Source organism: Poeciliopsis prolifica, unplaced genomic scaffold (genome assembly GCF_027474105.1).
Source record: "Poeciliopsis prolifica strain line A6 unplaced genomic scaffold, Auburn_PproV2 SCAFFOLD013, whole genome shotgun sequence".
In the NCBI taxonomy this organism is placed as follows: Eukaryota; Metazoa; Chordata; class Actinopteri; order Cyprinodontiformes; family Poeciliidae; genus Poeciliopsis; species Poeciliopsis prolifica.
In genome coordinates, this window is record NW_026562388.1 from 10,501,975 (window position 1) to 10,529,549 (window position 27,575).

The 27,575-nt window shown below is 37.1% G+C and overlaps 1 protein-coding gene across 4 annotated transcripts in view; it reads right to left on the reverse strand.

Moving 5' to 3' along the window:
* LOC129365332 (formin-like) overlaps window positions 1-27,575 on the reverse strand; it is a 54,081-nt gene that overhangs the window by 2,049 nt on the left and 24,457 nt on the right. For all 4 annotated transcript variants that reach the window (XM_055038477.1, XM_055038476.1, XM_055038475.1 and 1 more), the window contains 11 exons: window positions 25,857-25,944; window positions 22,419-22,480; window positions 22,130-22,218; window positions 20,826-20,955; window positions 20,580-20,726; window positions 20,420-20,479; window positions 20,215-20,335; window positions 10,683-10,775; window positions 8,114-8,165; window positions 1,937-2,086; window positions 43-124 (listed from right to left, as the gene is read on the reverse strand). In XM_055038477.1, the coding sequence (XP_054894452.1) occupies window positions 43-124; window positions 1,937-2,086; window positions 8,114-8,165; window positions 10,683-10,775; window positions 20,215-20,335; window positions 20,420-20,479; window positions 20,580-20,726; window positions 20,826-20,955; window positions 22,130-22,218; window positions 22,419-22,480; window positions 25,857-25,944 (1,074 nt within the window). The remainder of the gene's footprint in view (window positions 1-42; window positions 125-1,936; window positions 2,087-8,113; window positions 8,166-10,682; window positions 10,776-20,214; window positions 20,336-20,419; window positions 20,480-20,579; window positions 20,727-20,825; window positions 20,956-22,129; window positions 22,219-22,418; window positions 22,481-25,856; window positions 25,945-27,575) is intronic.

Consider the following 27,575-nt stretch of genomic DNA (forward strand, 5'->3'; position numbering starts at 1 on the left):
AGGGAACTCCATTACTGAGGGTGAATAAATATTACTTCTTACCAGACTGTTGGCATTAATCTTTTTGGTTTCCACTCTTTTTTCCGCAGTGATTTTCTTGATGTTTTCTTGAGCTTCCTTCAGTCTTTGGAAAAACAAACACACAAATACAATAATTATGAATTGTTAGTTCAACTGAAACAGGACATATGGGAGAGATACCTCTCATTAAGATGATCTTTGGAAAACATGTCCAGTGACATAAAACAACATTTCCCCTTAACCTTTTCACAGTTGGAAAGCTTCTATGTATTTTAGTTGGATTTTATTTGTGACAAACATAAAGTGGACCATAACTGTGAAGTGGAAGGAAAAGGTAAAATGTTTTTCATTTTCAAAAGCATTTAAAATACTTGTCTACATCTAAAATCTTCATCGAAAATACTTGTCATGCACATCCAGCGATTCCAAGTCTTTTTTTCAAAGTAGCTTAATCCTTGAACAAGCCTCTGAATAATATTTTGTACTTTGACTAGGTCATTTTGTGTTGAATCTGTGTAAACTCAGTGGATTCTCTGAACTACATAAAGTATTATACCAGAACAGATCATTTACCATAAAAGTATAACATTTGTCAAGAAACATTTGTTTCACTAAACAACAATAAATTCACTAAACAACAATAAATTTGGGTTCCACAATTCAGTAACACATACAGGTGGCCTCCTTGCACTTTCAAAAAGTACTGCAAACATGATGCGTACATCAGTATATTGTCAGTTGACAAAGAATAATTTTTAATTTATGAAGTCCTGAAATTTTTAAGAAAATCTAGAGTTCAGCTTAAGTACATTTGTTGAAAAATAAAAGTAAATATTGACGTTTATTATTTCACTTTGTATTGAAAGAGAAACTATTTTTAATTTGAAGCCAAACTAAGTTTCAAATTTGTCACCCAGCACTACATTAAAATTGTTACAGCAACACAATTGGAAAAGGTTTAACCAGTGTGAATACATTTGCAACACATTGCAGGTAAATGTCCAAAGACTATGCCTGCATACAGATCCAGTTCTGAGTTTGTGGGCAGTGAAAATCTTTTTAAGTGAGAAGTTGTTGAGAATGAGAGATAATGAGGAAGCCATTAAAAACCCTTGGTTTAATGACTGTGCAAACAATTTTAAAAATAAAGTTAATTGTCCATAAGCACAATCAGCTGTAAGTAATGTGATGCATGAAAGCAAATAAGCTGGAGCACATGGATTCATGATAGGGGGGCAATGAAAATCTCCTTGATGTCACTGGGAATGAGGAGGATTCAACATGACGCCTATAGCCATAGCCTGGAAGTCTGTTTGGACAGTGTTTATTCTCTGCTCCCTTAAAAGCTGCAAGTTGTTTCTGCTCACAAGGCTAGACGCCCAGTATCATCATCATGTTAATCAGTCCCTCCCTCGATGTGCAGCATTTTTGAAGGCCACGGGCCAGAAAAGCCAGGCGGCAGCCAGGAGGATCTCCCTTCTGTCCGTGGAATGCCCCCTCCTCACGTCCAACCCCCAAAATGACGCCTCAGGTCAGAGGAGAGATCATAAATTTAGACCCCGGTCCTCAAGAAAGAGGACTAAGGCTTCAGTTACTCCCATCTGCCTCCTCTTTGATGGCTTCCCTCTTTGCTTTAATTACAATCACTTTGTGCTAATTTGAGATAATCTGAAGATCTACGATGGCAGGTATAATAAATTACAGATGCATCAGTGCATATCACCATTCACATTCTAAGAAATACTTGAATAATTTCAATTCAATATTTTAGAGGAGAGAAACTTTTTAATTTGTCAATTCATTTGATCTCTCAGAGAAAAATCCTTCAATGTTTGCTCTTCCAGCCACTGCCACTATTTTTTTTACCACACAGGAAATGAGACGTAAAAAACAATCCATCAAAATTCAAACTCACCTCTCCTTGGAGATGGTTTTGCTTTGTCGTATCCAGGAGTTCTTGAAGTCATTACAGAACTCGTACCAGAGCATGAAGATGTGATTTGGGGTGACTTCTTTGTCACCAGCCTTTGGCTTTATACCAAAATAATTCACCACGTCCTGGAAACTGCAGGAGGAAACATAACAAAGGTTTGTACTGTGGAACAGTGACTGGTAATGGATGACTTTACATTGGTCAAAACAAACAAAACAAAAATTGATCAGCAAATTCGCAATGACCAACTTAACCAAATTGTACTAAATACAACACTCTTTGGTGTGGAGGTTGTTAGAAAAGAAAACAAAAATTTGCTTCAGGTGTTTCAAAATAAAGTCAGAGAAAGCAGAAAAAGTGCTAACAGCTTCTAAAATGGAAAACCGTTTTTTTTTTTTTTTTATTATTTTTCTCTAGCTGACTATTCAAGCTACCACAACAGAAAATTAAGCTTCATAATAAAAGACAAAAAGGACTCTATAACAGCAAATTGTTCAATTTGTTATATTGAATCCATTTGGGAAGTCAGATTTGATTTGTAGTAGAACATTCTGGATTGGGAAACATCGGCAAATATCGGAAATATTACAATTAAAGTGTTACTCTAAATACAGAAATCTGTAAAATGTTAAGCATGCTAAATGCTAATAAAATACACTAAAGACAGCTTAAAATATTAGCTCTTTAATAAAGTTGTGGTTTTAAAATAATGTTTCTTCTTTTGTTTTTTGCTGCAGAGCCGTGTGATATTGACTCCACTCACTCACACACATATTGCATGTCATAAAAAAATTATGCCTTGATTCATTTTTTTCAATGACGAAATGCTTAATTTTTTATCCTTGAGGGAAAACTTTTTCCCCATTATGTTGGAATGGAGCATGGCTACATTTGCACATGTGAGCCTAAATCTGCCATGTCATGAGTAGAAGAGGAACTAGAGATTAGCCTGAGTCGATATTGGTATAAGATCTGATGCTGACATCATTCTTGGATGAGGTCTAAGATCCAGATGCACAATCTTGCCTTGCTGGAGGTCATATTTTGATTGATTTCGTCTAGACATTTTGGAAATATATCAAAAAATGTTACAAATGTACATTTATTTAGATTCAACAGATTATTTATAGCTCAGACACATGGCCAGAGCTTGTCACAGACATCCAGAGTATGTCAAAGAGGTTGGTATGTGCTAAAACCAGATTTTTCAGATCAGAGCTTTGAAAGAGTAGATACTACTGTAAGCACAACAAGAAGTCATGAATAAAAAAAAAATAGAGGCAAAAGAGATTGAAAGAGTACTTCTACCCTGCCAATGCCATATATGAGTGATAGTAAAGGTAACTCTATTATTGCATTGGTCGCTGCCGCCTTCAGGGAGTAAGTTGTTCGAGAAAAACTACAGAAGGTAAACACATAAAAGCAAAATCAATGCAATGCTCTAAAAGCATACCAATTGTCAGGCAATAATTTGAGTGAGACAGAGAAGCACAAAATGGCACAAGACCAATAGGTTCTGCTTCAGATATTAAGCCAAATGTAACTGTATCTGAGGTCCCCACAAGGGTCTCAGCATCACATGAGGCATGGAAAGTTGTGTTCTGTATCAGATTCTTTATACAGACCAAAACATGAAAGAGATTTTCAAACTTCGCCTGTCCAGTGGCATGATTAAAGAGGGCAATCATTCAAAGGACACTTTCTGTCGCTCTGACACTCAGATAGGCCTTGATCTCCAGATGCTAGGTGGCTATTTGAAAAGCTAATCTAGTACGGAAATTTCTGCAGAAGCCTGCTTTACGTTTTCATTATTTTGTCAGGGCTATGCCGTATATCATCCTGTGCACAAAGATAGAAGAATGACAGCTCTGAGATATTTGGATTGACCAAACAGATGACCGTCACAGGTAGCTTCGTTGCAGCTGGCCTGCCTTGCCATGACGAACAGAAACTCTTCTCTGTCAGCTCATCTCCTGACCTTGGGTCATCACGTCAAAGCTTGCACAAATCAAGTTATGAGATTTAGCCATCTGTGCACTCATCAAAACAAACCATAAAACAGATGTAACAAAAAAAAAAAAACAATACAGACGTCTGTTATTATCAAATGCACTCACAAACAAACTAAAAACACCTAGACTTATATAATCTATTCAATAAAACTATTGCCATGAGAGTGTTTACTCCGGTGTCCAATGCCAGTATTCCTCACTGACAGCTAAATAAAAAAAGGACCACTTCAGAACTCAGAGCAGTTGTGAGAATGACAGAGGGAAAATTTAAACAGGAAAATTTTTGCATTCTTTTTGTTTCCTCAGTAAAACAAATCACTCCAGTAAACAGCATGTTTATGGCTGAGTCAGTGCAAGTACGGATCAGAGGCCAGCTTCATCATATAACCCCACAGTGGAGTATAACACACCACCTTGCTCCAACCAAAACCCTGACTGTACAGTGACTGCAGAGGTGGCACCGGGGCCAAATGAAATTGAGCGTGATGGTGGAGAAGGAAACTTAATGAGACAGAACTGAGCAGGGGGAAAAAAACAGAAAACATCAGTGGAGGCCCGAATACAAAGCAGACAAATTAGGTCTACATGCTGAGATAAAGGCCAACTAATGATCAAGCAGGAAATTTACTTGGTATAGATTTAATTCTCATCAAGTGTAAAAAGTTGAAGGCAGTTTAGTTTGAAGTATTTCGGTATTTTACCAAAGAAACTTCTTTATGTTTTTCTTCATTATTAATTCTGTACAGTTTCTACTTGTTTGAAGAGGGTAACAGTGAATTATTCATACAGCAATACATTTTATTGAGATTCTATGAGACAAACTTGCGCTGGCAACTTCCTTTAAATTGAGGAGTATGAAGACCTTTGCGAGATATAGTATATAATCCAGTGTAACAATCAACGTCAAGAAGAATGAAGTAAACATTTTCAAACATGATCTTATATAGATGCACAATGTAGAAATTGTCTGAGACATAGACAATTAATTTCACTCCTGAGAAGAAGATTCTTATTGTTCAATGTTTTAGAAACTAACAACTTTTATAACATTTTAACAGAAAAGAAACCAGGAACAAATAACTTTTTCCATTTAAAAGCAGTAGTCTAAATCATTTATCATCTTATAATTTAAAAAGCTCATTATATTTTAAGTTAGCCAAGTTATTTTCTTGTCAAATAATCCTTTTTTGAAACGTGACGCCAACATAAAAACCCAGACGGTAAAAATAATTACCAGACATAAGATTTCTGTATCAAATTGAGTTCTTGCTGGTCTTGTGTCATATTCTATTTTTTCTGATATTAAGCTTAGAATCAGGTCAGAGTCTTCAAATTAAATAACAAACAGTTCAAATACATTGGTCTCTGTGAGAACTAAAGCAAAACCTTTAATTTTTTTTAACTGATTCAAATTAGTTAGATATATTTCACTGCTACTAACTTCTCCCGTTCCTGCAACCAGCTCAGATCATCAAGTTGAGCCTATGGCATTTGTTTGCTCTAAAAGACCTGTTCGCCATTTCATTCAGCTGTAATTTTGTCATGGCCACGGTTTGTTTGAGAATCGCTCATCCAGCGCAGATGTGAGAGCCCACCCAGGACCCAGAGTGCCCACTGACGCTCATATTCATCAGAAAGCGTGTCACTTTTATGAGGTGACTCTGTGGGAACTTGAGCAAGACAGACTCCTGCCTCCCTCTTGTTCTACCAGTGAACCAGCCCCCCACCCTCTTTTTAGATTAAATTAAAGGAAAACTTCATTAAAAGCAAAGGTGCTCTCAGCTGTGGGGGCCTTTTGATCAATCTTCCCTTCCAAGTTCAACACCTTCATTACAGTGGTTCACTCATGCACACGCACGTTCACGCACACCCTAGTCCAGTTCAAGATAGAAATATCACTTCAGTGTGAGGGAGGGATGCAGAGGGTGAGAGGTGTAGCCATCTCTCACTAACCATCCTGACTCATAACACCAACAAAAAGCGGAGCAGTTCAAAGATGTGCATCGCAGTCAAAGCTTTTCTTGGTAGGGTTTATTTTCTCATATCCAGTGTCTTTTACCCTCATCTGTATGTGTTCTTGTGATTTATTTTGAAAGTTGGAGGGTTACAATGTAAAGCAAACAAACCTGCTCTCTATCCAAACAAGGCCAAAATAATCTATTTGCTTTGTTTGTCTGTTCCACCATCTTTTTCCAATATGAAATCTTACAGAGAGGATCTTGCTCAGACAGCGAGCTCAGCGGCTGCCAGCGTGTCTGAAGGCCGTAAATCTATGTGTCGCGGGAAGACTTTCGGGAGTCTTCTGTGTAAAACACGGCAGATAAGAAAGACAGCAACTGCGGGGAGGAAGGTTGGGGCATCCAGGCTTTTGTGGACGATCACTGGTGCTTTTCTCAGACATGAGGTGTGCGGGGTTTTTTTTCTTTGCAGAAAATTTTAACAAACCTCGACATTAACACAAGTGTATACCGGAAAATTTGTGAAACACAGCAGCCCACTGATCCAGTGCCTTGCCAGGTAATTTTACTCAGGCAGATAAATATGAAGAAGCTATTTTAACTTTCTTGAAACTTTATCAGCTCCTGACAATATCAGTTAAACAGATTTAAACATTTGTGTTATCCGATAGCAGCTATGTTTACAACAAAGTGGTGCTATGCCCTGTTTCAAACACACTCTCTGTAGCTGGTTGTAACATGACGAAACTACATTACACTGTATTACGTAATGCCCCAAAATCTGTTAGTCTCATAAATCTGAATTCTTTTCCACTCTACTGAGCAATCTTTGTCACAAACAGACACAATCGAAAACCCCAAGTTTTCCTTTTGGCTCACTTTTGTTTTATGAGGATCAACTGTACTGTTTACACTCCAGCACTTTGTGGTTTCATTGATAAATATTCAGTGAAAAGTGACTTTGACCAAGCTGTGAGCTTAATTTAAAACATGTTAAAAAATAAAGATTTTTTAAATAAATTTTCTGAAAAGTAGAGTTTTTGATGATGGGTGGTTTGGATGTATATATAAAAAAGTACATTGTGCATCTAGTTTTTTATATAATTCTCAGGAATTAAATTTTTTTTAAATCAATCACTCATCATTTTACTTCAAAGATTACGAAAAGAGTCTGTGTGAATTAGTAATTAACGCAGTCAAGAATTAAATACACATATTAAGCTAATGTCTATTTTCTAACAATAACAACAATAATAATAATAATAATAATAATAATAATAATAATAATAATAATAATAAAGACATTACAACAATTCAACTCTATTGCTGAACATAATCTGAAATAAGTCATAAAATACTTTCTCTGAACTAATCAATAGTAGTTCGATCAAGAAAGTGTGACTTAAAAGTCTCAGAACTACTTAGACATGTCAGCTGTTTTCAGTTCCCAATAAGCTCAGAGGCCGCAACATTTTTTGCTTAGGAAAGGGGGCACGAAGAAACATCAAGACGTGGGTCAAAACCAACAATCTGCCATTTTCAGTATTGTTTCTTTCTAAACAAACAGTTGTTGGGACAGAGTTTTCCCTCTCAGCCAAGGCAAGAGATGGGAGTGTGGGAACCGGACATCTTCAGAAATTCAGTCAGTCCGATTTCGAACCACAGTGAGGCCCTCAATCTTTTCTTTAGTGAATGTTGTATTCCTGAAAGCAGATGTGCCCAAGTGATTCTCAGAGTTTGAATGCATCTTCCTCATTTTTCCCCTCTTTTGTAAAACTCACTATGAGTACTTGAAACTGCCATAAAACACTGTTGGCTCCTGAGAGACAAACAGTCAACGAATATTAGACTTTAACCAGTTTGAATAATAATAAAAACTTTACTTCTGTCTGTTCTCATCATAAAACTTCTCATTACTGTGCAGCAGTTGGGCAGAATCAGTGTATAACCTCTGCTTTGTTGGATTTTTTTGTGTAATTTTATATGAAGATAAAATTTGTTTTAGAATTAATATATTTATTTCTTGATTATAATGCTGAAAAATCTTACTTTTTCTTCTTATAACCTTGAATAGTGTTTTAGGTTTGGTTGTTATTTCCTGTTTTATCTCTAATAAAGATCAAAAAATGGAAAGATTTTTGGGGTGTGGTTTATAACCTTGACAACATTTCATTGTGCTTCTTCCCTACCTTTTCTGAGCTCCATTGAGCCGGTCCTCTTCAGCAGAATGCTGCTTCTGAGCTGCAACATATGAAAAAAAAAACATAAAAAAACATAGGACTGATTATCAAACAGAGGATGAGACTGAGTCAATGAGTCCTTTAGAGTCATTGACTCTAAAGGAGTTAGAGTTAGATGGTGCTGTGGTTATCTGCCATCTATAGTGTTAACGTTAAGAAATGCTAAGGCTTTCTTAACGAAAGACTCAGCTGAGCTTTCGTTAAGAAAGAAACTGGCACAGACTCAATTAACATGCTACCCCACTGATTATTAAGCACGTTGTAAAGTTTGACATGGCTCTACTTGTTGACATTCAGATGTGTGAGTGTGTGACGCCGGGGCTTTGGAGGTGGGGAGCTGAGGTCTGTTTGTTGAGCTTTTTTTGTGTGCATTTGTGTACATGTGTTGGCATATAACTGCATGTTGTAGCTGAAGCAGAGAAGCTTGGGAACCGAAGGCTCTTGTGGACTCCTGCCATGTAAAAGTGTCTAAATGCAAGGCAGATGTGTGCGGCGGGCCAGGCTGAGGTGCAAGAATTTATCTAGGGCCAAAGAGTGCCTGTGATCTCAGATTTATTGCATTTTTCCAGATTCATCCTTTTTACAATGATGGGGGACCTTTTCTACTTGAAGATTTAAGAGGGGGAAGTCTCCAAAAAATTGTTCAAAGGCAGGTTTGGGGGTCTTCTGGGAGTAGGTGAGCTAAAGCCTGCGATCAACAACCCCTTTTATTTTTAGTCCTTTTTTACATGTATGTTGGGTAAAACCTAATGATGGGAGGGGGGTGGTCATGTCTGGAATAAAAGGAGGAGGGGGAAGAAGAGAGGGGCCGTGACCAATGGTGTTAGTCTCAGTGGGGGTCAGGCTGGCGCCTGAGCTACCCCTCTGGTGTGACTGCAGAGGTGGCACAGGAGCCGAGAAACTGAGGAAACTGAGGAAAAGAAAGCGGCCCGGAGAGGGGATGTGTGAAGCTTCTCTTCCTCCGCTCCACGTGTTAACATGAAACCACTAGTCGCTAACTAGAAAGTTATGAGACGTGCATGCTGAGAAGGACAATAAATTAGGGCTTTAAAACTGTGACACACTTTTCTTAACCGCTGCTTAAACCAGCAGCCAGATAACAAGATGAGGAGCAGTCTGAAAGAACAAAAACCCTACAAAATCTTATGCTTTCCATCTTATTTTACGTGTGTTAAGAAAATAAGTATTTTTAAAATCTAAGAAACAGCCGATGTACTGGAACATACATTATTAACAAATTCAAAGTTACTGTGTCATGCAACATATCCATACAACCTAAACTTTTGCAAATCTTTTTTTTTAATACACAAACTCCTTATTTGGATTTTATTGACATTGAATAACAAGAACAGTTCACACTTGGAAAATGGAAAGAAATGGATAAATAATTTCTAAGTTTTTTTACTTCAAAAACATCAGAAAAGTGAGGTGTAAATTTATATTCAACTTTAATACCTCAATTAAAAAACAAATGCAGTGCACATTAGTTATCCAGCAGCTTCATGAAATGACAAAGATAGGTATAATTTTGTAATAAAGTTTTATTGATAGGTTAGATTATACTATATCACAATTACTGCTCACACTGGACAGGTGCCACAAACTACGTCAGGAAAGTGGCACACAAGGGAATGACAAGACTTGATGAAGCAATGTCCAGTATAAAGTTTAATATATAGTTGTTCATTTTATGAACAGGAAAAATGTAATTCTGCACATCAAGATTTCATCTTATGAAACATCTTCATTAGTTGGAGCTCAATTTCTGCTAAGGGTTTATGTAAACTTTCATGCTTGCTGTAATATGTCATATCATGTGCAGGACACATGTATGTAAGTGGGACTTTCTGAGTCTTTAGCCTGGATAAGAAACTTACTTTTAATGATGAGTCAGAGTTTAACAGCCTCAGCTGCTCTTTGATGTGAGTGCTGCTGACTTGTTTTTTTGCCCTCGTCATGGAATCATTGCAAACACCGATAATTTATACCTTTCCCGTCAGGGAATGAGCTCAAGGAAACTTGTTCATCAAAAATATTTTTTACAAGTTTTCCACTCAAAGATCAATTTTTAGGATGTTTGGGGGAAAAACAATTAATTACAACTAAGACTGATTTAAAAGCTTCCAAATATTAGGCATGCCAATATTTGGCAAAACTTAACCTACATAATAGGTAATACTCATCTCAATTTGATTCATCAATATTGGAAAACATCTCCTATGGTGCAATGTGTACTTTCATCCTGGCAGCTGATTACATTATTTGACTACCACAGTGCAGAGGGCTGCATGCAAATCTAAAATCTTTTTTGACAACTATGTAGTACCCTGTCTTGGTATAACACAGAAAACCCCAATGAAATATTTTGAATATTTCATTACGCATGCATATTTTAGCAAGGAAGTTTAGATATTACTGTACATGATAAAATAAATGATTCAAACTTTTAAATCACTAAATGAAAAAAGTAACATTTTGTTTCCACACCAGACAAAAAAATTACTTCATCTCGCCTCACCAGTTGACAGAAATGCCTCCATCTTCTGCTTAAAGGGCTGCAAATGTTCCTCTGATGAGTTCGTGCAGACTTTCTCCACATTCTTCTCACAAGCTGGTAGGAGAAATAAAAAGCAAAATGATAGAAGTTGAGTGGAGAAATTTAAAGGTTCACATTGTACAAACGATTCAATGGAAGGAGTCTCAACTGTTCTGTTAAATAATCTGGGTAAACAATGCATACCTTGTCTTAAGTTTTCATGCATGAAGGAAAGTGTGTTGTAGTATAAAAAACCTGTAATGTAGCCTAAAAAGGGCTAATGGCACATACCCTAAATGTCATCTGAATAAAATTACCAACCACAAAGGGGTAAACAGATCCTTAAAACTCTGGAGTAACAATGTTTCCAATTAAAAAAAAGGCCACAAATGTGTGTTTGGATCTGTTTGTTTTCTGCTTTGCAGGCTGTTTTAACTCTGATTTGTTTAGACCTGCAATTAAACTAACAAACATGAACAAAGAAGCAACTCAAGCAAAATGAGTTGCTTCTTTATATAGAATATATATATATATATATATATATATATATATATATATATATATATATATATAAATATATATATATATATATATATATATATATATATATATATATATATATATATATATATATATATATATATATATAGATATATATAAATATATATCTATATATATATATATATATTTGTGTTGGAAAGATTTTTCCCTAAGAGTGATTTTTGAATTTACTCAAGTAATTTCTCTCTCATTTTAAAAGTAGTTTGATTACTTTACACATTTAAATGTGACAAAAAGCAAAACTGATTTAACAAACACTTTTTCTCAGCATAGTACAAGAGTTTTAAAACTGAAAAAAAAAATCTAAACATAAAAACTTATTACAACCTATTTTTTATATTTGGTTAATATGAAAAACAAATATATACATATTCCTCCAATACAACGTTAAGTACACATTCCTGTGATTAACTGAAATGACAAAACTGTCAATAAACATAATAAAAAATAGGAAACTTTTATTTATGAAATGTTTTAATGGAGTTGTTAACCTCAAGCTGAGCTTTAATTTTAACATAATTGCAGTTTTTTTCTTTAAGCACTAATTTCAGCTGCTTCTACATGGTTTGGAATTTATTCATTAAATGCTTAACATGTTAACGTTTCTAATAACTTCAAAATGACTTTTACAAAAGACTATTCAAAAGCATTTAACTTGCAATAACGTAGAATTTCCCTGCTTGCATTGTATTTTGTTCTTAGAACTCTGGGCGCATGTTAGTGCAGCAGATGTGTTTGTGGTTTGTAGATGGCTTTTGGTTATCGTGCCAAATGATCCAACTCACACCAGCTCAGAGGAAACAGCCCTGACTGAGCGCGTGCCAGCCGAACCTTTCCCCATTTCCTCTCAACTGTAAGCCTGTGTAACTATACACACAGGCGTCAGGCGAAACAACTTAGGCACAATCCTCCAACCTGTAAGTCATTAATGGCTGCAGTAAATACCTTAACTTGCTTATGACTGCATAGCTAAATACTTCTGCAACAGAAAAAGGACATTAACAGGTCTGGCCGCTGCCCCACTTTGCTGCGTCGCTACTTTTACATCCGAGTTCGGTTTGGCTCTGGTATGTTTGCATGAGAAGCTCTTGCACCTGCAACACGACACTCAACTAAATATTTTATTGATTAAATTCCTTCATAAATTAAGAAATATGCCATTTAAATGTTATGAATCAGGGCTTGTCAAATACAACCACAAGATCTGGATGAGAAGTGAGTTTATAATAAAATCAGTGACCATGCAAACACACCAATCAATACATTCTGTTTAGAGAAACCGCACTTTCCGGCCAAAAATCCCCCATCTCAAAAGCACCTATTAAAATGGCGCTCAAAACAGCAAGTCTACAATTTAGAGGCGGCTTGCTTCCAAATGTGGTCCAGACAGTGTAGGCCACAAGGAGGAAGCCCACAATAAACACAACAGCTGTAAAGAATAAAATCAAAATGTTGGAGTTTTAAACATTGTCTTAGAGTTGTATACATGTCTGGAAAAGACCGATCACAAGTAGGATTCTGCCGTAAGCCCAAGAGTTGGTGCCATCAGACAAAACGGAAGACCACAGATCTTAGAACTCTTGTAGAAAACAGTTTTTCTCCGTAACCACATATTAATGGTCTTCTAATTGGACTGCATGAAAAAAAAAATATTTTTGTGTCAAACATTTTAAAGATAACCACTTCCACCAATGTGGATTTTCCTTTCTTTGACTTTGAGCACTCACCAGCAATTTTATTTCCTCCTGTTCATGAAAAATAACCAGAAATAGTATAAAAATTCATCTTTTTTTTTCTTTTTAATTTTAGGATTTTATTATCAAAATCTGTCTTTTTATGTTTGCATGTATCAACAATCTTGGCAGGTACATTTTACTACAATCTATGCATACATTTCTTGATACACATTAGGGATTTTAATTGATTGAGATAACATTTTATCCTTTTCAGCTCTTCTCCCACTGAAGAGCTGTAAAAATGAAAATCAAAAAAGTGCAGCATGAATTTATATTCACCCTTCTATTTAACAGTTTTCAGAACCACCTTCAACTGCAATAAAAGATACAGGTCTTTTGACATCTTTAGCATGTAGAAACTAAAATCTTTTGCCCATTTTTCTTTTTCAGATAGCTCAAGATCAGACAAAATAGATAAAAAGAGTCTACAAACACGAAAGTATTCTTGCAGATTTGAATGTGGGGGAATTCAATATTACCATGCAAGCCATTCTATTGTGACTCTAGCTATATTTTAAGTCACTGTCTGACTGGAAGATGAACCTCCAATACAGTCTAAAGTCTTTTGCCACCTTTAATAAGTTTTCTTTTAGGTTTGGACTGTTTAACTTCAATTATCTTCCCATCAACTCTGACCAGCCTCCTTGTCCCTGATGAAGAAAAGTATCACTTTGTGTCACTATAAAGATGGCGTTGTAAGCTTTAGTTTTCCTCCATGACGACTTTTCTGCATAAAATGTGGATAAGATTGATGATTCTGATTACTTTTGCAATACAACACACACAAAATAGGTCAAAGTATGAGGTTTAGATATGTCTTTGTGTTTGTACAGAGATTTATTGATTGTGTATTTGTACAATAATTTCCTGGCATGCTGGCTTTCTGTGTGGGTCTGGGAACAAATGGGTGGGTGTACAAATAATGGATGTCCTAGGATTTTATCCTGTCATTTAGTTTTATTTTGAACTGGAAACAAATTTCCTTTAGCTGCTTTCCAACTGCGATTCTAGAGTGATGTGTTTGTCAACGGGTTAAAATAATTACTGAAAATATGGCTTTAATTTAAAATTCATCTGCAAGTTATTAAAGAAACAACCCCAAAGGAAAATAACTTATCAAGTGGATTTATTTAGTCAGGAAATGTTTTGATTGTGTTTGATATTCCAAATCTTTGTTGCTCTCTAAGGAAGATGTAGACAACATATATAGAAATCCACAAAGAGAGAATAAACAGAGATAATCAGAGGATAAAAATGATCTCCTGAGTCACTTAAACTCTTTCATATTCGTGTTTCCAAGTGATTTAATATCTTAGTGAATGAGTATTCTATAATATGAGGTAACCTATCAACAGCTATGGAAAAAGGTAAACTCCTCAAACACAAAGTAAAATGCACTGAAATAAATACATCTTGTTGCAGCAGCATCTCAAACACATCAAATTTAAAATGTATATTAACCTGAGCACTGTTACTAATGGAAATAAATAAACATATAAGAAAATAACTATTTTAGCTAAAATTAAGGTGATATAATTATTAGTCCCCCTGCTGTTAATACTACCAACCGCTCTTTCCCAGTAGGACCGCAGTAAATCTTTTCTATAACATTTCACAAGGTTGGAGAGGCAAAGAGAGGCAGGGATCTTTGGCCAATCCGCTCTGCACAATTTCTACAGATGAAGCAAAATTATTCATCACACCAAAGAGGTGAAATGAAACTAATCAATATAAGATTTGGTCTGGTGACTGGACACATTAGTTTTGAGACAAGTGAACCATTTCTGTGAGTATGAATCCATATGTTTTTGATCATTGTCCTACTGAAAGACCAAATTACGGAGACTTTTTTCAGTTTTCTAGCAGATGCAATCACAATTATGTATTTAAAATCTTATGGCATCTCAGAGTTCATGATTCCACAGGTTCTAACAAGATTCTTAAAGAATCAGGAAGAAAAGCAGGTCCAGAGCATAGTGGATCTCTGGGCATGCTTTGTTTGTTTTTGTCATTATCTCCAAATAATAAAGTTTACATGTAAATAACATATAATGTAGACTTACTGGTTACAAAATATTACTGTTTGCTGCTGTTTTCTTGCTAAGCATAGTAGCAAGATAAACATAGGTCCTCACGCGTCTAAGTGTCAAATCATATTTCTACCCATGGAAAGATAAAATCTAGGATTTCTTATTAAAAGTTCCTTTAAACTCTGATCAGCTTAAAAAAAAACATAGTTTAATAGCAAAAATTGTTTTACTGTATGTATTATTGTTTCCTGGCATTGAATACTTCCTCAACTGAACAATTGTAAATTAAAGATTTCATTTAAAGATAAATCTGTGTGAGGTTTTATTTTAAGACTTTTTAGACATCTTTAGCAGAAAAAAAAAATCTAAGCCAAAAATGTTTAAAACCCATTCTTTTACCAAACTTGATATGACTCTGCAAGGTTGGTTAAAGAGACAACTTTTATGTCAATATGTACAATCATATTAAATACATTGAAATATTAATAGAAAGTTAATTCATTTCAATACCTCAATTCACTAAATGAAATAATTACATAGATTAATTTCACACAAACAGGTGTTTTTAAACTCTTTCTCTTGGCTATGATTATTTTTTGCTTGCAAATGATGAACAGATTCCAAAAAATGTGGACTTAATGAAAAGTATGTTTAAGACCCATTTAAAGATTATTTTCAAAAAGTACTTTTAATCTGACTCATCAGAATGCATATTCTAATTTATTAAATATTACTGTACTCACAGTACTGATTAAATATGACTGTATTCGTAGGTATTACTTTAGTCTATAAGAAAAATCACAAAGGAAATCACAGCATAGGCTAGAATGGTATAAATATGCAAAGTACTTCTGCAAAGAAAATTGTCAACAGCAGATTGAAAGTTGGAGGAAAACCACAAACTCTCCTCTCCTGTTGTTTGATGAATGTTTCAGAGCATGAAATGGGGCAATGACAACCTACTTGCTGCCTGGACATCAGATGCAGATCTGGATGATGATAAAGCACAAACACAGAACAAACGTAGGAAAGCGACAACACCGTGGGAGAGAGCAGTGAAGAAACACACTCTCCTCCTATACATGTGGTTCTTGTTCCACATCGATAGTGGAAGATTGGGCGCCAGCAGAGCAGCAGTTCAAACTAACGTAATAATTCTCTTTCGACAGTTGTGTTCATGCTTTAGAATTATGAACATTCAGAATCACGCCAATAAAACCTTATTTTTAAGAGTTTAAACCAGTGCATGGTTCCTGTCCTGGTATGTTCTTGTTATTTATACCTGGAAAGTGAATTCTCTTCCTCATCCCCAATTATCTTCAGTTCCAGGAAACAGTCAGGTCGCCACAAAAAAAAATTAAAATACTATAGCCCCTCAGCAACGAGCCAAAAGACGGCCTGAGTAAGGAAATGATAAAACCTTAACTCCCCTTTTCATCTCTGATAAATCAGCCAAAATGACTGGCCTTTACCATTTTTTCAAGGGTTACAACAGTGGCAACCTGAAATAAAAAATATAAGGTGAAACATGAAACTCACTTCAAATATGCATTTAGTAGACATTAAAAATTTCTCCATTAGAGAAACCAGAACTAATTTAGTGTATAAAACGTTACACAAGAAAATTTATTAGACATTTTCTGCATTGGCAACAAATCATTTCCAAAGACCCCGGAGTTTTGCATCATGTTTCCCTTGTTTAGTCAGAGGAGAGGTGACGGCACCTTTGCATACTGGCTTCACACACGCAGGTCCTCAGTGGAGCCTCAGTCGTAAAACAGAGCTCAGGCTAAAGGCCCTGCCTAAACCTGACATTAAAGGCCATTTAAAATCAGGACACTGTCTGATTTGCCACAGTGATGAATGCCTGACCTGGCCCAGGCCTTCTGTGAAACACTAAACCCCCCTGAGCAGCAAATGAGCTCTGACTGTTTCTTTTTATTTGATCCTATTTCATTGGGTTGCATCCCTGTTTGTGTGTCTCGTCCAATTACACAGCAGCCAAAGGAACATTTTTTGTACTGCTCTGAAAGCAGTAGTTAAAACAAGATTTTTAAAAAAGAATTTTTTCTTGTGAGGAAGGCAGCGATTCCCTGAAAAGGACAATCTTTGGTGCTGAAACAGCTCAGAAAAACAGCACTGCTGTAAAATGTGGCAAAAACTACATGTGAGACATGTGGCCTCCCGCTCATCCCTCTCCCCCGAGTGGAGCCAAGAGAGAGGTCATCACCCTCTCCCAAAAACAGGAAACCCCATCAAAAGAGGATCATGTTTCTCCACAAGCCAATGAAGAAGAGTGTAGCCAAGCGGACAGTGAGTTGCTCCTGAGCAGCGGTGGCAACTAGCAGAACGAAGAAATCATAACTCAGGTTTCTGCACTCAGGATCTGCATGAAATTTGTTAGTGATGCACATATGGATGTATCCACTTAAAGGAGAGCTATCAGCTTAAAAAAAAGTGGCCACCTCAGAATCAGGTAAGGACCAGATTGCTTTTCTCTCCAAAGTTGTCCAGTTCAAGTAAAAACAAAAGGGCAATCCAGATGCTCTTTGCATATTTCCAGGGATTCCACATCACACATTTTGCCTTTTATTAAATATTATTGTACTCACAGTAATATTAGCTTAGTTCAGGTGGTGGTTGAAATATACCAATGAGATTTGAGAAACTCTCTGACAGATGAACTTCTCTTTCTGCTTTCAGTGATATAAACTTAAGTGACTGAATAAATATAAAAAATTGTTTTATAATTGAATTTCAATGTACTTTGGAGGATTTTACGCAATAGATCAAAATCAAAAGGCAATTGCATCTACACGACATGCAGGTTCAAATTTTCAGATTTAAAATCATACGGCATTAATTTTCAGATACACATAGCAAAAGAGGCAAAGAACTGCTAATATGGCCTCATTTAGCACCTGCTTTCACGTGCTTTCTGTGTTCCTAACATGACTTTTGGCAGACAACAATTGGAAATTATTTAAGCTTTCTTTCAGTAGCTCAATATTTATCCATATAACATTTCATATTTAGTGAAATAGTGAACAACTAATAATTGTCCCAAACAGAGATCCCCAGCTAAGGAAGGGATCTTCCTTCTCTCCCAGAGTTATCATAATATTCTTGGTTGCTTCTTCTGTTTGCTTTTTATTTCCTGTAAAATCCAGAAAAGGAACACAGCTAAACTGAAAGAAAAAAAATCTGAATCAGTATAGATAAGAGCCAGATTGTGGTTGTTGGGTTTGTAAAATAGTTTTAAGCTAAAACATATTTGAAGCTGTAAAATCAATAACTAACAGTGATAGTGAATAATAATAATGAGAATGTACAGAAACACTAAGATTTGTCAGTGCATTAGAAAATACAGCTCCGATCCCAATTCCCTGTCTTGTTTTAGAACGAGCCGTTTAAAATACAACGAACTGAGAGCCCACCCTTGTATTGATGTGGCGTGGAGAGCTGAGGATGATGGGAAGAAAATGAGATTCAGTCTGAATGTCAGACAATGTTCTTGTTGTGGATGGAAGTGATCTGTGTTAGCCTTATAATTAGGTCCAGTTGTGTTCTTTGGGCTGGTTTATAATAGCCAGGCATAAATATTTATTCCTGGCGGCTGGAGAGGATAAAAATGGTGGGAGTCATAGGTGCAGCTCGCCAAACATCCAGAATCCAGCGCCCGGCCTGTGATGGTAATACCCCGAGGACTACTGTGCCAGACTGTGCTTCAGCAGAGATCAAATACCAGGGACCTTACATTGCATTTATTGTCTTCAGGTCTTCCATTTTTCCTAATAAATGAGTGACAGCTTGAGGTGGGTCTGGGTACTTTAGCAGACTCTTTGTATTTTTCCCTCGGGTCAGAGAAGAGAGTTTTAACAGCAATGTGGAGAATATCTAATTGCTTTCATATGCCATATTATTGCTTGATTTAAATAACGACAGACACAGAGGGCACAGAAGGGCATCTCCTTTAACCTTCACATGGACCTGGCCAAGACAACCTGGATGCCTGGCTGAGTTACTGAACATCTCAGCAGCTCAGGATACAGCAAGAACAGAATGTCAAAAGTGTGTTTATTTATCCGCCAACTGTTGCTGTGAAGGCTCCTCACTGAACAGGAATGTTTTTGTTACTAATGCTTCAAAAATGTTCATAAAAGGCATAAAAATGCTGCTGCCAAACATTCGGCCATCGGTGCCAGAACAGAGGAAGCTGCAGGGTGACGATGACATGCCAGTCAAAAACAAGAGTGTCTGGAAACTGAGAAATGTTGCCGTAGGCCTACCATCGTTCTACATATACACAAAGCTCTCAAAGCATGTAGTAGGAAGGATCCATGAGAAGCACATTTCCATTTAAACTGCGCTGGTGACAGATAGCGATGTATACTATTACACTAATAATGATTAACACAAAGATGATTTAAGCGATAATGATAATATGATCTCATGCGTAAATGCCGTTTGCTCGACAATTATTTGGAGGCAGCTCTCCAAACAAAGGTGGGACAATTTAGTTGTTACTTTCGACGAGACCTAGACACAATATTTGCTGAGTGTGGAAGTTGAAAATGTGCAGAATCGCCCTGGTCATTCGAGGTGTGTCTCACACCTGTGTCTCACACCTTTGGATCGATACACAAATATTGTTTTGCAAATTTCTTCTTTGCATTTCAATCTGTTTATTTTTTTTTTGCTTGTTTGTTTGTTGTTTTTTTTTTCCTCAAATCTAGGCACAGACTCAAATGAAGTGGACTTTGACTGACACATTTTTATCCATGAATGTGTTTTGAATCCAACCATTCTAACTGTTTCAAAGTGATGCACATTTCTTCACCTAAAGCATTTCAGAATATGTAAAAAGCCAAATATTGGTCTGATCTGACAAAAATGGTTTCTTCTCCATGTTTGCCGTGTTTCCTGAATAGCTCAATGGATATTACATCAATCAGAATGAAAAACAAAGCATTATTTTTCTTCTACAATAGAGAGATAATTTATATAGCTACATCCAATAAAATACAATATAAATTGAAGTTGGTGGTTGCAATGTGACAAATTGAAAACCTATATACCCTTGCCAGGCACTTAAGTAACTTTTGTCAGGATTGAGCCCTTGAAAAGATTGAAGCTGTATATAATTAAATGTGTTTTAAGATTTTTACACCATTTAGTATGTCCTACCTGTTAGATCCCGCTTCAGTTTTCTGACGTCTTTAGTAACGTCATCAAACTTCACCTGTGCTGCCTGGAAAAATTCTTGAGGGTCAGGCAGAGGAAACACACTCTTTTCTGTACCAGCATGCTAAAATAGAGAAAAAAAGCTATTTATTTAAAGTCTTTGAGCATAGGAAAACATTTTTAGTTTCAAGTGATTTTTGATACTTACTTTGTCAAAGTTTCGCAAATAGTATAAAACCACATAGTCCACAAGATTGATGTGATTGTCCTGATAAAGTCAAATAACAAATATTTAGGATGTTTTCAGCCACTATGTGATATCGGCACATAGTGGCTTATCACATAGTAATCCTTAAAATGATATATACCCTGCTCTTGACATCTTTTAGCTTCGGGAGGATCTCCAGCCCAAAGCCATCAGCCTGTCCTCTTGTCCTGTTCCCTCCATTCATATAGTTCCCAAATGCCAGAACGAGACCCATCACATCCCTCAGACTACCACAATCAAGGAGGTCCTGATGTAGAAACATACACATGGATGCTTCAGTTTTGTAACCCTTTATGATGGTGAATGACATCTTTTGAGACAGCACTTGCTGGCGTGATGCTCTTACTTTGCAGACGTTGGAGATAATTTCCACCTTCTTACGTAAGGAGGAGATGGTATCGAGGAACACTGACTGGAAGATCATGGAGTGAGCTCTGCCTGCAAAGTCAGGAATCTGGGAGAGCTCATAAAGAAACCTGGAAAACAAAAAAAGTGGGGGAAGGAGGAATACGGTTTGATGTGTTATGGCAGAATTAAACAAAATGTCTAACAGGAAGAACTATTCTGGGGCCTTGGCAGGCCGAGCTTCTCCACACAGGCAGGCTGAGTCAATGTTGCTGTTCGTAGGCAAGCAGGCAGCTGATAGTCATGAGTGGTGCTGCTCTGCTGGTTTGCAAAGGTCCAAGGGGGTCGGGTGGAGGGAGAGCAATGAGCGGTGCATGGAGAGTGATCAAAGGTAGCTCTGGCCTGATGCAAGACGACTTATGTAAACAGTGCCGTGTTGGAGGGGAGCGGAGAGGTAACATCCTGTGTGATTAGGGCTGGCCGATGAAGGCAGACACTGAGTAAGGATGACTCAGGCAGCCATAGTGACAGCTTCGGTCAAACATGGACAAGGGAAGGCCAGGCTAAGCGGCACCACTAAATCCAAGTCTTGTTAACGGACCGAGGCTACTTAATCCCAGACGGAAATCCTAAAACATCCTCCATTAATGTCTTTTCGTTTTAGGACTGACTTTAAGCAAATATAAGAATTGCTTCAGTGTTATGTGAGAATTTGGTTAGTGACCAGACTGATGATTTCTAGACCTTGAGCAGTGACCAGCAGGTAGAATTAGATTAAATTACTCTCTAGTTAAGTCAAGACATGTCTTTCAGGCTGTGAGAAAGCGAGCAAGAGCAACACTTTCAGCAGATACCAGCAAGGCTAAACAAAATACAAAATCAAAATACAAAAATGTTTCACCAATCTGAACTTTCTATCTCTGTGTATCATGGAATTTCTTTGATTTAAAAATGTTGGCTGACTGAAGTTAAGGTTGGGAGCTACACACAAGACTGCTATTAAAAGCATTGCAGTCTTCAGCTGTGAATATAAAATGTCAACTCTGTAATAATTTATTTAGCCTTAGTAAAATAAGCGCAATCCTCCTGCACAGCAACTTACTTTAAGCAAATATAAGAATCGCTAAATCTACCCGTGATGAAAATAATTAAGGGCTGCTTCTATTATATACATTAAATAGAAATCCAGTTAAACCCTGACCGCAAAACATAAATAGGAACATTTCTTATTATAAGCCTTTATGCCACTTCAAGTGCACATACTAAAATACCAAGTACATACACAAATGGTAGAAATACTCTTACTGTTCAGGTTTGTCCAGAAGTTTCACTTCATCTTCTTTGGAAGTCTCATAATGTTTTAGGATCCTTTCAATCTCATCACTGGTGGCTCTCTGTTAGAAGAAGGAAGGTATCACTAATTAAAGCTAAATACTTGAGCAATGTATATATATATATATATATATATATATATATATATATATATATATATATATATATATATATATATATATATATATATATATATATATATATATATAACTTTATAGTTTTTACTTTCTCATATTGCTATGTTAATCATACAGCTTCTTACATTTTCATACAGCGCTTCAATGGTCTCCAAATCCACCACAGAGTTGTCCACATTAAGAACAGCTGGTGAAGACAGAGAAGGACATTAATTTTAAGCAATCTCTCTTATAAATGGGTAAAATCTTGGCTCACATGTGCTGCCTTTTGAGTACTGACAGTGAAGAAAAAGACAAATAATCCGATGATAGGTCTGTAATACTGTTGAAAGTTAGATTAAACATCATTAAATTTGAATAAACACAATGAAAGAATCCATATATGTGTCTGGAAAAACAAAACAAAAAAAACTTGAAAAAGGATAAAAAGAGGTATTTAACTGAAACCAGAATGCTACTTGTTCTTTTTTCCCCTTAAATGCATAATTTACTAGATTAATGATACAAGTGGAATCGTATGTGGTTTACAGAGTTACAGACGGTGAGTCAGGACTGAAGAACCACTCTACTTTTCTTGAGCATTGCAGGCAAATGAGTGGAAGAAGACCCTGGGTATGTGTCTGAAAAAAAGAAGCTTGAAAACTGTTTGACCTTTGCACCCATAGGCATAGCCAGCACAGCTAGAAGCTAACTAATGATTATAAATGGGGGCAGAATAAGGTCAACTGAGAAACAAGCATCCAACTGAGTGTGTCCAACTTTGTCTGCATGCTTTTACTTTTATTCTGGTCCTAAAAGTCAAAAGTGGAAAGTTATGATTCACCGACTCTGGAAGTTGTCTCAAGCTTGAGATAGAGAAGATCAACATAATATGAACAAATATGCCACTGAGCACAGAGTAACAGTCATTGAGGGCCTTCAAGTGAAATAAAAAAAAAATGTGGATTGTATAGTGACTTGCAATAGCATGCATTTTTTCCAGTTAGTCATGTTAGCACCACAATCTGTTTTGCTGGAATTTTTATGTGACAGACCAAACCAAAGTATTGAACAAGTGTTAAGTGCAGAAAAAAAATGTATAATGATCTTCATTAAAAAAAAAAAAAGTTTTACTAATTTGTATTTACCTCCTTTTACTGATACCTCTAACTAAACTCCACATCAGCAAATATTCTTCAGAAAACCTGTGAAGGCAAGTAGTGAATATAAAAACATGTGGAAGATGGTGTTCTAATCAGAACAGAACAGAACTTTTCACCCTACATCCAAACTGCTATTTGTGGTGAAAACTTAATTGTGCACATCATGCCATCTTATTCATAAAAGGTAATTTGGGCTGCACCATGGTGTTGGATGCTTGTCTTTAACAAGCACAGAGAAACTGGTCAGATTTGGTGGCAAGATGGATGGAGTTAAACACAAGGCTATCCTGAAAATTAAACATGCTAAAGATTTTATAGAATTTTAACCTGTGGCAGAAGTCCCCCTCTACATCAGAACGATGATGCTAAAAAAAACAGTCAGAGCTATAATAAAATGGTTCAGATCAAAGCATGTGTTAGATTGGCCTAGTCAAAGGCCAAACCTAAGTCAAATTGCCTTTTGATGTTCACAAAACCTCCTTATGCAATCTCACATTTCATTCTCTGGAAAGCTGGTAGAGACAAACTCCAAATGACTTGCACCTCTAATTACTGTGCAAGTGCTGACTCAGGGGATTATTACAAATGCAAGTCACACTTTTTAGATTATTTGGCAATGTCTAAAGGTGCTTAAAGTCATTAGGCTCCAATAAACTGAGACGTAATTACTAGCAATTAAGTTTCCACCATCCAAACAAAAAAAATATTTTCTGAAGAACTCCCCAACTTCAGTTTTTTTTTCTCCACATAATACAGAGAAATTGGCCATTAAAATATGAATAATAATAATTCTCAACCTTTAGATGCCTGCCATTCCCAAAATCTAAGCTGCCAAGGACAGACATACACAAAATGCAATAGAGGCAATTTATTCCCCCCCATACTTCCAGCCGCACTGTCCTCATCTCTGCAGTCACACACTAAATTTAAGCTAACAAGCTAACACTTCACACTCTGGATTGCAGCTGGTCTGCAGCAGAGAAGCTGTCAATGTGGTCCCACACACTGGATCAGAGAAAACGCTGGAGGTCCATTTCCTACATCTTATTAGAGTGGATTATTCAGTCCCTCAGCCATGCAGCCGTCAATCACACACCAAAGGGGGGTCTGCCCCAGTGTGCACAGGAGCACTCTGATCCGAGGGGAGCCGGATATCTCTCCACAGCGACAGATCAAAGCCGGCCTGCCAACGGCCTCACACCCTCTCTTTCCACTTTTCACTCCTGCGTGCGTATGTTTTTGTGTGCGTGCGGCGAGGTGCGGTGTGGGGGAGAGCCTCCCCTTGCCCTTGAACCATGGTGGCCCTTGAGGTGCACCCCCGCACCGCCCCAAGTCATTTCAACTAGTGCCTAAGACCCCCCTCCTTTCTCTTAACCACTCTGTTGCCTTTCCCTCTTACTCCCTTGTAGTTGTAATTGCATTATATGTACCATGTCCTTTTAATTTGGCAACAAAGAGGAGGCAGGCTGCCTTTAGGAGTTCCTTTTGAGGCACTATCCTTAATTATCAAATTCAAATTGTCCATTTCACATTCACCTCCCATTAAGGCACAAGGAAGCCACCTCATGCTGGGTGAGAATGAACATTTTTTACCCAACAACACTGCAGAAGGGAAAAGTGACTGAGGGGGGAAAGGAAACAAAAATCTAAACAAGATGGTTGCAGTAGTGTATGTGCTGTTTGCCTTGTGTCTGAGGCAGTTTTATGTGGTAGCACAGTGTCTGCAAACTGTAGAAGGTGGTTTTGTACATGCTTAGATCATTAGTGGGGTGTCAGTCCCATTAGGCTTGTGGAAACCGTCACTGGCTACAATAAACAGATCTGCTGGCCGCATGCTCAGACTAGCAGGCGGCAGGAACTCTCCGCCACAGTCCCAGGACACGACTGATTCCTGGCCCATCTACAATGTCCCCAACACACAATATGTGTTTATACCCACACACACATTTTCTACATTTTCCACTGATCAGCCGAGCCTACAATCAATCTGTGGAGTTTTTTAAATGAAGTTGAGGGCAATTTGATTTTAACCAGTGCAGGAGAGGTTTCATCCCACTATAACTGGCTTTCGTTTGGACAAATCACAGCTTTTTTTTTTCTCCCTTCTTTTCCCACTGCGGTAACTGGAAAAATCAGCCAAGCTCAGAAATTAATGTGAAAGAAGTGTCTCAAGTTACAAATTAGCTGCTGTCAAGAGGGAGGAATTTATCCTCTACTGGATGGTTCCCAGTATCTCATCCCCAAAAATAACTCTGTCTGCATTTCATCAGGAGTCATCCTCAGTTTAACGTTTAATAGGAAACTAAATTTGGCTTGTAATGGCTGAGTCTAAATCAAAGTGGTTCTTCCTTGAATGAAATCAGGGCTATAGTGGAAATGAGAAACAAAAAATGTCAAACATATGGAAAGAGTATTGCTCACCTTGCTGAATGTCCTTCATTTCCAGATGGAGGCTCGATATGAGGATGCCAACTGCTTGAGAACGCTTCCCATCCAGCAGCTTAATGATCTAAACAAACAAAATGTTAACACTGTTGCACTCTTAATTTGGTGTGAAGCATATGCCAGGAAATCAAACTTACAGTTCCTAACAAGTTGCTTAATTAATTTCTTCACATTCTCATTAATGTTTAGTTCTGCTGTGCATTCACAAAGAAGAAACTGAGACAAAAGTTCATCCAAAGAAAATGAAGAATGTTGAATATGTGTTCAAGTGTCTTTAAAAAGGTATTATGGTGGTCAGAACTGTTTGACCGAAACTAAGAAGTAAGAATGTACCAGGATGTCGGCCAACTTTGTTAACTGCACTAATATAATTTTTAATTGTTGACCACACATTCATGAAAGTTGTTTTGAAAGCTATCCTAATAATATCTTATATTAATGCTCTTAAAGAGGAACAGTTTGCTTCACGCATCACTGGCTGGCCAAAGCTTTACAAAAACTGAAACTTAGCGAAATATTTCTGATCGCTGTATCTCTACTAAGCAGCCAGCAACTCATCTGTAACAGACCCCAGTAACCGAACTTGGCAAACAGGGCTCATTTAGCACATCATAATGATACAAAAACAGAATTAATTCTATCACAGAAAACTGACATTTGTTCAAAAGAACAAAAAAACTCTCAGTCTCAAGTTTACCTAGGAACACATGTAAGGATTGATCAAAAAATATCAAGTGGCAGTGAAAGTACAAAGGAAAAAGTAGCACCATAAAAGGACAGTTTAGAAGAGAAGGCGAAGAGAAGCAGGGCTTTTATAACAAACTATAAATTCACAGGATTTTTATTTGTGCCTACAGATGGTCACAATTACTAATGACTGAATTAGCCGTAAAGGCAGAGAAAGTTTTGGCAAGGTAAAGCCCTGCTCTAAAAGTTAATGTTTCAGGCTTCTTCATTAGGTATTATGGCGTTGTCGGCTACTGGGCCGTCCTGTAGGAGCTGCAGAACAGAAGCCTTAGAAGTGGGTATTGCATTACAGGGCGTTAGTGGGTGCCATGCTGCTTCCAGCTCTGTTACCTGGATCACCAGGGATCTCCCACACTGTTCAAGCTGGAACGACTGACTACTAGGCCTTCGCAAGACCTCTAATTAACCACTTTCGACAGGCAACCACTAAAACCAGAAAAGAACATCAATGAGTAAGGACAACTGATGCTGGATGTTTACTTATTGAGGAAGAGAGAGCCAGACGATGCTGATGTTGAGACAGGTAGACAGCAAGAGCTAATGGCTCCCTCCTGTGGACAAAAAAAGGACTGAAAGATGTCCTTCACCCTGGATTTTACAGAATGAAAAGGTGAGCATCCTAAAAAAAGTAAGCTGACAAATGGAGACACTGTGGAGTTTGAGGCGAAGCAGGTGCTTTATGTGGAGGCTGTTCTTGAAACAGATTCAGAGGAAAACAGATAGTTTACAGTCAGTCTGGTTAAGGAACCAGACTGACTAACTACTCGAATATTTGATTAGAACCATAAGTTATATTAACAACTACATCAACATTTCCCATCAGGACCCTCCTCCCTCTTACAGCCGTGATAATCTTACGCCCACTCTCTCACGTCAAAGCCTGCACTTCAAATATGTTTTTAATAAACGTAAAATGATTGCTCATAAATTATAAAACGGGGTAAAGCA